The 16,023-nt window shown below is 37.8% G+C and overlaps 1 protein-coding gene across 4 annotated transcripts in view; it reads left to right on the top strand.

Moving 5' to 3' along the window:
* LOC132883402 (adenylate cyclase type 4-like) overlaps positions 1 to 16,023 on the top strand; it is a 50,925-nt gene that overhangs the window by 15,724 nt on the left and 19,178 nt on the right. For 3 of the 4 annotated variants that reach the window (XM_060916993.1, XM_060916994.1, XM_060916997.1), the window contains exons 6-19: positions 3,447 to 3,592; positions 3,707 to 3,818; positions 3,960 to 4,087; positions 7,666 to 7,824; positions 8,359 to 8,515; positions 8,617 to 8,790; positions 11,848 to 11,891; positions 12,012 to 12,071; positions 12,170 to 12,233; positions 12,334 to 12,431; positions 12,578 to 12,662; positions 13,315 to 13,452; positions 13,586 to 13,666; positions 13,854 to 14,032. In XM_060916993.1, coding sequence (XP_060772976.1) covers positions 3,447 to 3,592; positions 3,707 to 3,818; positions 3,960 to 4,087; positions 7,666 to 7,824; positions 8,359 to 8,515; positions 8,617 to 8,790; positions 11,848 to 11,891; positions 12,012 to 12,071; positions 12,170 to 12,233; positions 12,334 to 12,431; positions 12,578 to 12,662; positions 13,315 to 13,452; positions 13,586 to 13,666; positions 13,854 to 14,032 — 1,625 coding nt within the window. The remainder of the gene's footprint in view (positions 1 to 3,446; positions 3,593 to 3,706; positions 3,819 to 3,959; positions 4,088 to 7,665; positions 7,825 to 8,358; positions 8,516 to 8,616; positions 8,791 to 11,847; positions 11,892 to 12,011; positions 12,072 to 12,169; positions 12,234 to 12,333; positions 12,432 to 12,577; positions 12,663 to 13,314; positions 13,453 to 13,585; positions 13,667 to 13,853; positions 14,033 to 16,023) is intronic. The other variant, XM_060916996.1, reaches the window with a different exon arrangement.

Raw genomic sequence — 16,023 nt, 5'->3', positions numbered from 1 at the left:
CATCATACAAGAGCTCATTTCCACCAATGTTTTCGATTGGGCCATATAAAACTTCTAAGTTTCAAGTTTGTCTCCACCAATATTTCTAGTGTGGAACCAATGTCATTTTTAAAAAAGATACATTCAGGTCTTGCTCTACCAATATTTCCAAGGCCACACTGAGCAAACTAAAAATATATATAATAATTTAAACAAGACTTTATTCTGATTTCATGCATGATTCAAAGTTCGATAACAATGGAATGTTTTAACCAATCTATTTTTAATTTCTTTTTAAGTAGAATCAACTTAATTTACTCTTGACTGGAAAATAAACAAATTGGCTTTAAATACAATTAGCATAAAACAAATTACTGTATGTGTAATTGCATCAGTGTATGTGTGTGGTTACATCTGCATGTAAAATCACCACAATACACACATGCATACAAGCATACCCTTAGCAAAAAGAAGTTTATTCAAGTGTACTATGAGTATATTTATTTTTTACTAAAACTGAGGAAGTATATTTGAAGTTGACTTTTTATAAACTATATTTTATATACTTAAAAATAGTATAGTGAAGTATACTTGGCTTATACTGAAAAGTATAAACAAAAGTCTAAGACTAAGTACATTAATACTAAGACTTACACTTATACTGTAATACTAAAACTTATACTTTAGTATACTTTTTACGTTTTTCTGCCACAAAGTACTAATACTTAGTATATCTTGCTCCAAGTGCATAATAAGGTCAAGTCATTGACTCATGCTTAACATTTAATTTATATATTAATATAATATAATGCTGGAGTTTAAAACTTTACAGTATATAGTATGTGTGCTCAATTGCATTATCTTTATGTACCTTAAAATCATACACAAAAACAGAAAAACTTCTGACTTGACTTTATTGATCAAGAGACCATTATGTTTATATTTTTACATGCAAATGTGCACTTTTTCCTTTCATTTTCTCCAGTAAGGAAGGACTTGATTTCATAGGTCTTTGTTTTTGAAATGTTTGAAATGTTTGAAAATATATCAAACTTGTTTTCAACATTCTGTCTTGTGATTTTGTAAATGCATCACACTCTTGTGTACATACAGTATGAGTAAACTTTAAGAATACTTTAAAGAGTATATTTCCAGTATATAAATAGTAAGCTACAAGTAATATGCCAAGCAAACTTAAAGTATAACAAGTAAACTAGTGAAATAACCAACGTTTATAACAGTATACTTAAAGTATACAATAATAAACTAAAAATAGGGACTCGAAGTGTATAGCTAGTACAATGGCAGTATATCGATAAGTGTACTTGTGGTATACTTTAAGCATATGAAAGGGATATACTGTACCAAGTACATTGACAGTATATAGATGAGTGTACTTGTTGTATACTTTAAAGTGTACTTTTGCAAACTTAAAATTAACTTTAAAGTATACTTTTATAAACTTGAAATTTTCCAATTTAGTCCGAAAAAGTATTAAATTTGTATACTTTCTAGTACACTAAAAGTACATGGTCTGTAGTATACTTGCTATACTTATACTGAAGCATACTTAATAAAATGAACTTTAAGTATACTACTTTTTGCTACACACACTCCAAAACATTTGTAAGTATAATAGCATATTGTTGTGCGAAGTTCAAAATGTATTTCATCTGGACAGTGATCACTATTAACTGCACACCATACAATTACAGCGGTGCTTTAAAGTTTGTGAACCCTTTAGAATGTTCTATATTTCTACATAAATATGACCTAAAACATCATCAGATTTTCACCCAAGTCCTAAAAGTAGACAAAGAGAACCCAGTTAAACAAATGAGACAAAAATATTATACTTGGTAATTTATTTATTGAGGAAAATGATCCAATATTACATATCTGTGAGTGGCAAAAGTATGTGAACATCTAGGATTAGCAGTTAATTTGAAGGTGAAATTAGAGTCAGGTGTTTTCAATCAATGGGATGACAATCAGGTGTGAATGGGCACCCTGTTTTATTTAAAGAACAGGGATCTATCAAAGTCTGATCTTCACAACACATGTTTGTGGAAGTGTATCATGGCACAAACAAAGGAGATTTCTGAAGACCTCAGAAAAAGTGTTGTTGATGCTCATCAGGCTGGAAAAGGTTACAAAACCATCTGTAAAGAGTTTGGACTCCACCAATCCACAGTCAGACAGATTGTGTACAAATGGAGGAAATTCAAGACCATTGTTATCCTCCCCAGGAGTGGTCGACCAACAAAGATCACTCCAAGAGCAAGGTGTGTAATAGTCAGCAAGGTCACAAAGGACCCCAGGGTAACTTCTAAGCAACTGAAGGCCTCTCTCACATTGGTGAATGTTAATGTTCATGAGTCCACCATCAGGAGAACACTGAACAACAATGGTGTGCATGGCAGGGTTGCAAGAAGAAAGCCATTGATCTCCAAAAAGAACATTGCTGCTCATCTGCAATTTGCTAAATATCACGTGGATAAGCCAGAAGGCTATTGGAAAAATGTTTTGTGGACAGATGAGACCAAAATAAAACTTTTTTGTTTAAATGAGAAGTGTTATGTTTGGAGAAAGGAAAACACTGCATTCCAGCATAAGAACCTTATCCCATCTGTGAAACAGTGTGGTGGTAGTATCATGGTTTGAGCTTGTTTTGCTGCATCTGGGCCAGGACGGCTTGCCATCATTGATGGAACAATGAATTCTGAATTATACCAGGACATTTTAAAGGAAAATGTCAGGACATCTGTCCATGAACTGAATCTCAAGAGGTGGGTCATGTAGCAAGACAACGACCCTAAGCACACAAGTCGTTCTACCAAAGAATGGTTAAAGAAGAATAAAGTTAATGTTTTGGAATGGCCAAGTCAAAGTCCTGACCTTAATCCAATCGAAATGTTGTGGATAGACCTGAAGCGAGCAGTTCATGTGAGGAAACCCACCAACATCCCAGAGTTGAAGCTGTTCTGTACAGAGGAATGGGCTAAAATTCCTCCACGCCGGTGTGCAGGACTGATCAACAGTTACCGGAAACATTTAGTTGCAGTTATTGCTGCACAAGGGGGTCACACCAGATACTGAAAGCAGAGGTTCACATACTTTTGCCACTCACAGATATGTAATATTGGATCATTTTCCTCAATAAATAAATGACATATAATATTTTGGTCTCATTTGTTTAACTGGGTTCTCTTTATCTACTTTTAGGACTTGTTTGAAAATCTGATGATGTTTTAGGTCATATTTATGCAGAAATATAGAAAATTCTAAAGGGTTCACAAACTTTCAAGCACCACTGTAGGCATGTTGCAACTGCTTTATTTACTGTTATATGAAAAAATCTCATTATGTTAAGATATGCTGCTGGTAATTTCTTTAAAATAAAAAGAAAAATGGCTTGACGTTATTTATAACTTATATTTTCTTCTTGTGCCCCACCTTTCCCTCAGGAACACCTCCTCCTGTCTGTGCTACCACGATACATTGCCATGGAGCTCAAAGGGGAGGTTGTCAAAGGACTTTCGAGAACATTCACAGGCACTGACAATAAGCCAAACTTCCATAACTTGTATGTCAAGCAGCACAAGGACGTCAGGTGAGAGTTCAAACAGTCACATGAAATTACATACAATGCTAAAATCCAACATACTCCTAGGCATACCTAAATGCATTAACATAGCTGAAATGAGTCTGTTATACCTTTCTGCAGCATTCTGTATGCAGACATTGTAGGTTTCACCAGCCTTGCCAGCACCTGCACTCCTGAGGAACTTGTTGTTGTACTTAATAAACTCTTTGGCAAGTTTGATGACATTGCCAAGGTGAAGACTTCTCTTGCATTGTTCGTATATGTTGCTCCAAGTCTGGGCAATTTTTTTGCCACAAAATAATACCTTTCACAAACCTGGGTTCAAGAATTGTTTATAGTCTTTTTTCTGTTCACGCACTTGCCAACTTTGCAGGAAAATGAGTGTCTGCGTATCAAGATTCTGGGTGACTGCTACTACTGCGTTTCAGGCCTTCCAGATCCGATCCCTCACCACGCACGCAACTGTGTACAGATGGGACTGGATATGTGCACTGCCATAAAGTGAGTCAGTACGGTCTCTGTTACAGTGCCAGTGCCGTTCTTTCATGTTGATACTAACCAATGATATTCATTCAAGGGCTTTTGTTGGGTATAGTCTTGCAAGCCAGATTTGGCATTGTAGCTCTTTCGTTAACATGACCAAGCCCTGTGTACTTTCACAGGAATAAACTATTTGAGTGATCTTGCAAACATACAAACTACATTTCAAATCAAACTTTTTACTAACTTTTAAAGACACAATGCTGTCAGGAACTGGTTTTCTACATTGTGTGAATGGTCAGTAGGTGTGGAAATGGCATGAAGGAAGCAAGGTTTCTGGCAGCATCATGCCTTTAAAAGCTATTAAAAAGTTTGATTTGAAATATAGTTTGTAAGTTTGCAAGATCACTCAAATAGTTTATTGCTGTGAAAGTAGGAAGGCCTTGGTCATGTTAACTGATGAGCTACAATGCCAAAACAAACATTTAATAGCTTTTAAGGACATGACGGACTCAGGAACTGGTTTCCTGCATTGTGTGAAAGGTTAGTAGGTGTGCAAATGGCATGAAGGAAGCAAAGTTAAAGTATTAGCATTTGGCTATGAATCATACTGTGAGAATTCATATAAATGTCTGTCTGTTGCTATACACCACCAAGGGTGGATTAGTAAATCTTGGGCGCCTGGGCAGAAAGGTATTATATATCTCATCTCATCTCATTATCTCTAGCCGCTTTATCCTGTTCTACAGGGTTGCAGGCAAGCTGGAGCCTATCCCAGCTGACTACAGGCAAAAGGCGGGGTACACCCTGGACAAGTCGCCAGGTCATCACAGGGCTGACACATAGACACAGACAACCATTCACACTCACACCTACGGTCAATTTAGAGTCACCAGTTAACCTAACCTGCATGTCTTTGGACTGTGGGGGAAACCGGAGCACCCGGAGGAAACCCACACGGACAGAACATGCAAACTCTGCACAGAAAGGCCCTCGTCGGCCACTGGGCTCGAACCCAGACCTTCTTGCTGTGAGGCGACAGCACTAACCATTACACCACCGTGCCACCTGATATCCCCAGTGTTGAATTGACACCCAGAGTGTTGATTTAACGCCCTACTATGTTTATATGTGTCCAATTGGACAAATAAATACAGTAGGGTGTTAAATCAACACTCTGGGTGTTAATTCAACACTGGGGATTTTGCTGTGTAGATTGATTGATTGATTGATTGATTGATTGATTGGGCCTTTCTGTGCGGAGTTTGCATGTTCTCCCCGTGTCGGCGTGGGTTTCCTCCAGGTGCTCCGGTTTCCCCCACAGTCCAAAGACATGCAGGTTAGGTTAACTGGTGACTCTAAATTGACCGTAGGTGTGAATGTGAGTGTGAATGGTTGTCTGTGTCTATGTGTCAGCCCTGTGATGATCTGGCGTCTTGTCCAGGGTGTACCCCGCCTTTCGCCCGTAGTCAGCTGGGATAGGCTCCAGCTTGCCTGCGACCCAGCACAGGATAAGAGGATACAAATAATGGATGGATACCTGATCACCCTGCCCTGCAAACCAACGTATGCAAAAAACCAACACATACATAGGGTATGCAATGACATGAAGTTTATCTTCAGATGGTGAATTGTATACATCACAAGTGAGAAAAGTGAACGAGTGATATATTTTTCAACGTGAGAAGCTAATCGGCGGCACGGTGGTGTAGTGGTTAGCGCTGTCGCCTCACAGCAAGAAGGTCTGGGTTCGAGCCCCGTGGCCAGCGAGGGCCTTTCTGTGTGGAGTTTGCATGTTCTGTCCATGTGGGTTTCCTCCGGTTTCCTCCAAAGCCATGCAGGTTAGGTTAACTGGTGAGTGTGAATGGTTGCCTATGTGTGAGCCCTGTGATGACCTGGTGACTTGTCCAGGGTGTACCCTGCCTTTCACCTGTAGTCAGCTGGGATAGGCTCCAGCTTGCCTGTGACCCTGTAGAACAGGATAGAGATGATGAGATGAGAAGATAATCTTCAAATCTTGGCACCACCATGTAATGTTCTTTATATTATATGGACACATCCCCAAAAAAACACACAAGTTAATCAAAAGAATTTTTATTTTGAACCAGTTCACCATTTTGGCAATGCATGTCTAGTCAAAACACTGGGAGTGACATCATCGGAGTGAAATATCAGGAAATACGTCATTCAGAGCCGCGATGTATTTTGTATGAAAAATACAAGTTTTTCAACACAAGAAGATAAACTCCATATCTTCAAGCCCCTGTGTGATTTTCTTTTTATTATATAGATACATTCAGAAACAAAAAGTACCCAAATTTATCAAAGCAATTAATCAATTTCCTCACGAGTGACGTATAGAGATTTATGTGACGGTTTTGGTTCTCCGTGCCCTGGATGTAGCTCATATGAAAAATACAAGTGGCGTATTTCCCAGTAAAACACTTGTTTTCATTTAATATATTACTATATTACACATCAGTTAAGTGTGTTTGCGTAGTCTGTGTGATACACAGAAGGCAGGCTTACCTTAGGCGACTGGCTTCTTTCTTGCCTTCCTCCTCATCGAACTCACCAACCAAATCATCAGTGTCCACCTGTTTAAAAAACTCTGGTTAAATGGCCAACAGAGACAAAACATTGAGTCTTCTTTGTCCCATTTTAGTTCAGTTTATTTTGAACATTCTCTGTCTTCTCTTTCTTTTTTAAGTTTTCTTTTCATTGACACAGTATGGGTTTACGGCTATTTATGGTTTTGTTTTGTTTTTTAGTTGCTTACCAAGCTCGTTAGAACCAAATTCATTGCTCATTGGTTAGAAATTCAGATCTGTCTATTTATTTCAGAATCTGTGACTTTATATTCATTGACATGTGTTCTATATACAGTATTGTGTTGTTTGTAACTTAGAGGAATGGTCAATTGGTCTAATCATTCACTTCAAAATGTATGCTATTCAAGGGCCCCATACTAACCAGGGCCCCTGGGTATGTGTGTAGTAGGCCTGGTTGGTAATTCTTCCCTGCATAACAGTGATGTTATGCAGGGATGTCTGTTGTTGCCCAAATGAGGATGGGTTCCCTTTTGGGTCTGGTTCCTCTCGAGGTTTCTTCCTCATGTCGTCTGAGGGAGTTTTCCTTGCCACCGTCGCCACAGGCTTGCTCATTGGGGACAGATTAGGGATAAAATTAGCTCATGTTTTAAGTCGTTCAAATTCTGTAAAGCTGCTTTGCGACAATGTTTATTGTTAAAAGCGCTATACAAATAAACTTGATTTGATTTGATGTGCTAAAGAAAATTCTTTTTATTATTATTATTATCATCACATTTTTATTCTAGATTTGAGCTGTACCACATTAATGCAATCTGCTTCCTTCCTGAGGCCTGACAGGAGAAAAATAAAATGCATAAAACATCATCAAAATACACACAGTAAAAGATATTTTCATCATTGCAGTGTTATGGTATTAAAGTTTTTAAAGGCAGATGAAAACCAAATCTATCCATGTCTGACGGTTAAGCCCTTCTCTTGTTTTCACCCTGATAATGCACTAATCCCAGCCATTGTCCTAGAAACAACCTTTGATCATGTTTTTCACAGTAAGTTGAGGGAGGCGACAGGTGTGGACATCAGCATGAGGGTTGGCGTGCACTCAGGAAACGTGCTTTGTGGGGTAATTGGCTTGCTCAAGTGGCAGTATGACGTCTGGTCAAATGACGTAACTCTAGCCAATCGCATGGAGTCTGGAGGTGTTCCAGGGTAAGTCAATTGACTCGGTGGTATCTGGACAGATATTGCTTGATTGTGACTATTATGTACTTAGCATTCATGAGAAAATGATCATGTATCTCAGAAAGTCCATTTAGACTTTAGATCACATGATGAGGATAGTTTGCCTTTGAAAGACATTACCAGTAATTCGTACATCTTACAGAGAGATGAGCTGATTGTGAGAAATGCAATTGCATAGCCAGAAAGAATTTGAGATGTGTAATGCATTTCCTGACTTCACTGGGTATTGCTGTGTAGAAAACCTAAGACTCTATCAGCACACAATGACTTTTGAATTAAATACAAGATGCATTTCTTTTGTAGTGCTTAAATCAGAGATATGGCTTTTTATTACTACTTAAGTAAACCAATACCTATCTGATGACATCTTCTAAACTTATAGCAGCACACCAGCATTTTTGGAACCTGATGCACTGATTTACATGATCTTGCCACGTTGATATATTATTATATGTTCTTAAAAAGATTGTTCCATATAAATCATATTTTTTGCCATTATAGAAGGGTTCACATTACAGAAGAGACCCTTGGAAACTTAGGTGGGGCATACCAAGTTGAGGAGGGGAACGGATCCAGTCGGGATTCTGCTTTGGAGGGCAGGAAGACGTACCTAGTGATTGACCCTTACACACAGAACAACCCTGATACAAAACCAAAGGTGGTTGTGAACTGGAATTGATTATTTGGAAGGTTGATTAAAACTCAGTGTAATGGCAGAAATTACAATTAGCTTCTTCTTCTATTCCTGTATATACACAGACCAACAGCCTGCCGATAAGTGCTCGATCAAAGCAGAGGGCTTCAGTGAGAATGTCTCAGTATCTACAGTCCTGGAAAAGCATCAACCCCTTTTCAGAGCTCAACCGACCAAAAGACTCAATCGCTACCCCACTAAACCCATCAAGTGACCTCAGTCGGTCAGAAGGGGACACAGTGAGTACTAATATTATTCTTATGAATTCTTCTCAGGAATGTGCTGCTGTTGGTTCCAGTTAGACCAAAATATCTCTGGGGTCATATAGATTTATATTAGAAACTTAAATAGCTTATGGTGTCATTCTGTAGAAAGAAATGTCAAGAGGCCTGGCTGATTCTGGCATTTTCTGCTATAATGTCAGTGAATGTCTATGGATGAAATTACCAGAATATAAATAAATCAAGGGTATGCTATGCTCAGATACACAGAATTTAGCCCAATGTATGTATCTGTGTAAGAGTTGATGATAACAAATCATATTAACCTCTGCATGTACTGTATTGCTTAATGTTACTTGAAAGATCACTGGTTCTATTTTAGCCATCCTAACTGCCAATAGTGGTGAATTCTACCTGAATACCTTCTTGCATGTGTATTCATGAATGTCAAAACCAATCAACAAATTTTTCTATAAATACCATTGTCATACAGCCAACTTTCCCTTTCTTCACTTGTACACACCATACCTCATACGGTAGATCTATGTCTGTAACAGCTTGTGACTATAGTTGGGGCTACAGGTGCCCTGTCCTCCAAAGCTGGGGATAGGGTCCCAATAGTTGTGACTCTCTTTGGCTGCAGTGAGTGTACATCTTTATACTTTCAGAGTTCATATGGAACTGGTACAACTGAGACAAGATACAAGGGTCTTGCTCAATGACCCAACAGTTACAGATGGGTGGTGCCAGAATTTGAACTCACAACTTTCCAATCAGCAGCCCAATGCCTTAACTACTTAGCCACCAATTCTCTTGGTTCATCAATATTGCACTCACATCTCAGACCCTTGCTAGTGAACAGAAGACCTGTGAATATGTGGTGCTAGCATGGTTGAGTGATCCTCCCTTCAAAGCAAGCTAAACTCCACTAACATGCATTCAGTGGCCAGAGGTATGCTATTTAAATAATATTGGCTGGCATTGAGTGGTATATCAGATATATTCCATTCAGCTAGCATGATATTGAACAAGTCAAAGACGAGTTCAATATTATGCTAGCTAAATAGAATCTGATATACCATGAAAAAAGCCAGCCAATATTATTATTATTATTATTATTATTATTATTATTACAGTATTATACATACACACTCTAGTCATATCAGCATATCAGCATTCTCGAAGGCCAACGCTAGCTTGCCCGCAAGTTAGTGCTGTCAGCGCAGCAATGAAGTCACCTTCTAGCTGACATAGGGTTCATTAGCACAGCAGTGAAGTCACCTACAGCCACTGTAGCGTTCATCAGTAGCACAGACTAATAACCGAAAAACTAAGATTTCTGTCACAAGACAACTCTTCCACGCACGCTCACCCCAGCATTTTTCACTCAGACTTAAGTATTCATTTCCCAATGTAATTTACTTAGTTACTTTTAAAATCAACATCGACAAATACACACAACAGAGCAACCTGGCAGCAAAAATTATTTCAAAATCTTCCACTTTTAACGAAGCAAACCTCACAGCCATGTTTGTGTACAAACTATCACAGTCACTCGCTAGCACAGAAATTTTACATCTCCAACGCTTCTCTTTTCCAGTTTTTCGATGTCCATTGGTATGTTTTTCTCTTGTAAATATGTGTAAAGAATATATAATGAAGTTTCGGTAGCCTTTCAAGTGTTCAGCACGTCTTTGGTTTTACACTCTAAAAAAATGACACAATGTCTGAACTTAAACAATTGAGGTAACAATTTGCATCAGTCTTTTTAAGTATTCTCAACAAAGCAATTATTCAGTTCTGCTGACTCTTTTTTTAAAGTATGCTAAACTTAATTTCAGTTGACTTCTAAAAGCTTAGGTAGGTTGCACGAACTTAATTTTCCAAGTGCCAACTCAATTTGTTAACAAATTACTTAACAAATTTGAAAAAACTTAACAAATTGGGTTGGCACTTGGAAAATTAAGTTCGTGCAACCTACCTAAGCTTTTAGAAGTCAACTGAAATTAAGTTTAGCATACTTTAAAAAAAGAGTCAGCGGAACTGAATAATTGCTTTGTTGGGAATACTTAAAAAGACCGATGCAAATTGTTACCTCAATTGTTTAAGTTCAGACAATGTGTCATTTTTTAGAGTGTAGTTTTTAGTTTATTTATTTAGTGTTTAATTATAGCATAGCTCATCCTAGCAGTAGCACTGGATTAGCCTCATCTTCTATTTTTCACGGCAGACAAAGAAATGATTCTGCACATGCACAGCAGAAAAGTTTTGTCATTGGATATTCGCATGAGCTCTGATGTGTGGCGTCGTGTTGTCATGACAATGTGCAATACTGTAACAATATTGCACGTTCATTCTCCATTGGGGAGATTGGCATAATACATGGAGGATAAGTGATATGATAACAATATTGCATGCCATCAAGAAACCCACTAGAAGGATACATGTTTTTATTCCATGGAAAAAGTGTCCCATATGTATAATAATAAATGATATCATGCACCATAGAGGATGAAGGATTCAAATCCCTTCCAATCTTTCTTTGAGGGACATTCATTTTCTCATGCATTTGTTGACAAACTGGAGATCCTCGGTCCATCTTTGCTTCTCAGAGTCTAGGCCTTTCCTGGATACTGATTTTGTATTAAATCATACCTACAATCACCTGTTGACATCACCTGTTTCAAATCACATCATTATTTAATTGTTTTACCTCATTACTAGCCCTAATTTGCACCATCCCTTGAGTGTTGCAGGCCTGAAACACAGGAATGAATGTATCTTAACAATTGAAATGAAGTTGACCAGACAAAACATGAAATATCTGGGGTTCATTCTGTCTGCAATAAAATACAAAATTTAGAAATCACTGCTTTCTATTTTTATTTACATTTTCCATACCATCCCAATATTTTCTGATTTGCGGTTATACCTGCAAAATGTGTCTATTAGCACTGCAGATACTTTTAGGCAAATTGTGATATTTCACTATAGTTTAGGATGGTGTTAACATGAATATATGCTGTGTCTTCAAAGTTCACAACTGACTTTTTATGGCCTTTTTGTGATGTACAGGAATCAGCAAACCATCTGCCAAATACTTACTACCAAGAAAACAGGTACAATGCACAGCTTTGCTCTGCTTTTTTTCCAGTAAATAATGATTTTTTTAAAGCTTTTTTTTTAAATGCAGCTCTTGATTATCTGCTTAATTATTTGTCTTCTCCTTCTCTCTTCAGGCATTCATTTGTGTCAGAAATGGGGTCAGTGGAGTCGCTGGACCCACTAGATGTTTCTGGGTGAGAGAAAGAAGATGAGAACTCAAATCTGATTTGTACAATTATCTCATTTATAATCTATCTTGGCTATGATTGCTTTTTCTCTATTATTCTATTAGATCAAAAATGAAGAAACTCAACTGGTTGACACTGCTTTTCCGTGATATCAATATGGAGAAGCAGGTGGGACACCAGCTTTCTGTTGTGTGTGTGTATTAACAATAAAACAACAATTAGAAGGACGAATGCTAATAATTTGTGTGGGGGGGTGTTGTTTTTGCAGTACCGGCTGAGTGAGGTAAAGGATAGCTATCGGTCTGCAGCCTGTCTGGCGTTAATCTTCATTGCCATATTTACTGTACAGATGCTTACGTCACAAAAGTGAGCAAAAATTTCAGTTCATGAAATAAGTAGTGGACTTACTGAAATGATTAACAAGCACCAGTTTGTCAGAGATTTTAACGTCTGTCTGTCTGTCTGTCTGTCTGTCTGTCTGTCTGTCTGTCTGTCTGTCTGTCCAATTAAAGAAATGCACCTCTTGCAATATCATATGGAGTCACCTTTCCTGTCCAATTGCTGATACTGCTGGTGATCAGCATGGGATTCCTAAAGGTACAAACACCTGTACACATGCTCCTTCATGCAGTTATTCAATCAACCAATCATATGTCATATGTGGGGAAGCCATGGCCTAAAGGTTAGAGAAGCAGCTTTGGGACCAAAAGCTCACTGGTTCGATTCCCTGGACCAACAGGAATAGCTGAAGTGCCCTTGAGCAAAATACCTAACCCCCAACTGCTCCCTAGGCTGCTCTGCATACGTTGTATGTCACTCTGGATAAGAGTGTCTGCTAAATGCCATTAATGTACCATAATATGGGAGCACCATAAAGCGTAGAATCATGCAGATGCAACTCAAGAACTTCAGCTAATATTCGGAAACTAACATCAGTACAGGGAAAAAATGTCAGTGACATTGACTGTGGTGTGTTTAATGGTGCCAGGCAGGCTGGTTTGAGTATTTCAGAAAGTGCTGACCTCTTTGGATAGCCACATAGTCTATAGAGTTTAATCAGAATGGTGAGAAAAACAAAAACCATCCAGTGAGCAGCAGTTCTGCAAACAGAAATTCTTTGAGGTTAGAGAAGAATAGCCAGACCTTAGGATGCATAATGCTGTATTATATTTTCATACATTTTTACATGTGGTATTTTAGAGCTTGTTTCATAACTTGCAAGTACATTCCATACCTGTGTGTGTTTCAGCAGTGGAGCTCTAAGATTCCACCTAGTATACAATGGTTGTCATTAATGTCTTATGGAGCAGCCACCAAGGCAGTGCTGAGACTACTCCTGGTCTTCACCTGCCTCTTCATCACACTACTCATGGCCATCTTGAACCTAGTAAGGGTCATATATATATATATATATATATATATATATATATATATATATATATATATATATATACGCACACACACGTTTATGCCTTATGGTCTGGTCTTCCACCTATAAGTTAATTTTTTTCATGTTTCAGGAGTTCATTCCAGGTGATAACTGCCTAAACTTCACCAACAGTGCCATCACATTGGATAATCTAAACCTCTATTCTGTACCGGTAGGAATACTAAAATGTTGTGAAATGTTTATCATGATTTCCTTGTTTCTTTTGATTAAAAATAGGAATAATACACTCCAAACACAAAATATTTAAAATATAAAACATTCTACCTACATATCGGTTATGTTGCCACTGACTGACCTTTCTTGTCTGTCTCTTGTGTCTTTTGTGTGTGTTTCTGCAGTATTACCTGTATTGCTGTTTACTGGCGATGCTGGGGGTGGTGGTGTTTGTACGAGTGTGTTTTTCTGTTAAACTCTTTCTCCTCACACTTGCACTTGTTGTCTACCTTGCTCTCTTCCTGTACGTGTATGCACCACGTTCTGACTGCTATGTACTACAACTCTACAACAATTCCAACAAGTAAGAACAAACAATAATTAAAACAGTATACTCAAGTGCTAAATTCTGCATCCTTCATGGTTTCTAAATCCAAATTAACAAAAGGAAGATTTAAAGTGTAACATGGGTGTGTGCTGCAATAAAACAATCGAAGCAAAATCTACAAAAAAAGAAACAACATTTGAAGGAAGCTTTGTCACGACCCCCTTGTTCTCACACTCATATGCACTGATGTAAATATTTACCAGGACTGACTAATGAGCCAGCTGGATAAATACAAAGATGCAGTTTGTACTTTTCTCTGTTTCTCGTGCTCGTGTGATTTCAGAGACACCCTAGAATCTAGCAGAAAATAATTAAACTATTGGCAATATTGCACATCAACATATTCATCTAGGGCCTAGATGAATATGTTGATGTGCAATATTGCCAATAGTTTAATTATTTTTAGCTCCTGGTCATTTTTTTCTTATAGAAATTAGCTATGCCGCCAATGAAACCGCTCAAGCTTTTCCTCCAATGCATGATAGAGTAAAGGTATAGTGTGTTGAAGAGAGTATGATCATGTGTAATAGAATATAACACAGTATTTTGTTTGAATATAATACTGAGTGTTAGAGAGTGTGGTAGTACACTACCGTTCAAAAGTTTGGGGTCACTTTGAAATGTCCTTATTTTTGAAAGAAAAGCACTGTTCTTTTCAATGAAGATCACTTTAAACTAATCAGAAATCCACTCTATACATTGCTAATGTGGTAAATGACTATTCTAGCTGCAAATGTGTGGTTTTTGGTGCAATATCTCTATAGGTGTATAGAGGCCCATTTCCAGCAACTCTCACTCCAGTGTTCTAATGGTACAATGTGTTTGCTCATTGCCTCAGAAGGCTAATGGATGATTAGAAAACCCTTGTACAATCATGTTAGCACCGCTGAAAACAGTTGAGCTCTTTAGAGAAGCTATAAAACTGACCTTCCTTTGAGCAGATTGAGTTTCTGGAGCATCACATTTGTGGGGTCGATTAAATGCTCAAAATGGCCAGAAAAATGTCTTGACTATATTTTCTATTCATTTGACAACTTATGGTGGTAAATAAAAGTGTGACTTTTCATGGAAAACACAAAATTGTCTGGGTGACCCCAAACTTTTGAACGGTAGTGTATATCTGAAAGAATCATAGTGAGTGTTCAAGAGCATGATCATGTACGGTATATGAGATCATGGTAGCATGTCTAAAAGAACGCCAGTGTTTGTGCGAGTATGATAGTGTGTGTTAAATAGTATGTTAGTGTGTGTGACTATAGTAATGAGAATCAGAATCATGTCTGAGAAACCATAGCTTTTATTTCTTCTTCCTCCGATGTACATCAGTGGCACTGTTAAAGATCATTAAAAACTATTCGACAAAATATGATAAACTATGAAATATATTTTTTAAAAACTCCTGCAGCATGGGAGTTTAAACAAAAATCATCCTGTGAAACATTCAATTTATGTTAGAAGGGTGTCCTAGAGCCTCTAATACTGACAGGTACAGACTTTAAGATCTCAGACGATAACTGTATTCAATGTATACTACCGTTCAAAAGTTTGGGGTCACCCAGACAATTTTGTGTTTTCCATGAAAAGTCACACTTTTATTTACCACCATAAGTTGTCAAATGAATAGAAAATATAGTCGAGACATTTTTCTGGCCATTTTGAGCATTTAATCGACCCCACAAATGTGATGCTCCAGAAACTCAATCTGCTCAAAGGAAGGTCAGTTTTATAGCTTCTCTAAAGAGCTCAACTGTTTTCAGCTGTGCTAACATGATTGTACAAGGGTTTTCTAATCATCCATTAGCCTTCTGAGGCAATGAGCAAACACATTGTACCATTAGAACACTGGAGTGAGAGTTGCTGGAAATGGGCCTCTATACACCTATGGAGATATTGCACCAAAAACCAGACATTTGCAGCTAGAATAGTCATTTACCACATTAGCAATGTATAGAGTGGATTTCTGATTA

The sequence above is a fragment of the Neoarius graeffei genome, chromosome 3 (genome assembly GCF_027579695.1).
Source record: "Neoarius graeffei isolate fNeoGra1 chromosome 3, fNeoGra1.pri, whole genome shotgun sequence".
Lineage (NCBI taxonomy): Eukaryota > Metazoa > Chordata > Actinopteri > Siluriformes > Ariidae > Neoarius > Neoarius graeffei.
The sequence above is the reverse complement of the archived record's forward strand: the minus strand, read 5'-3'. Positions and strand labels throughout refer to the sequence as shown.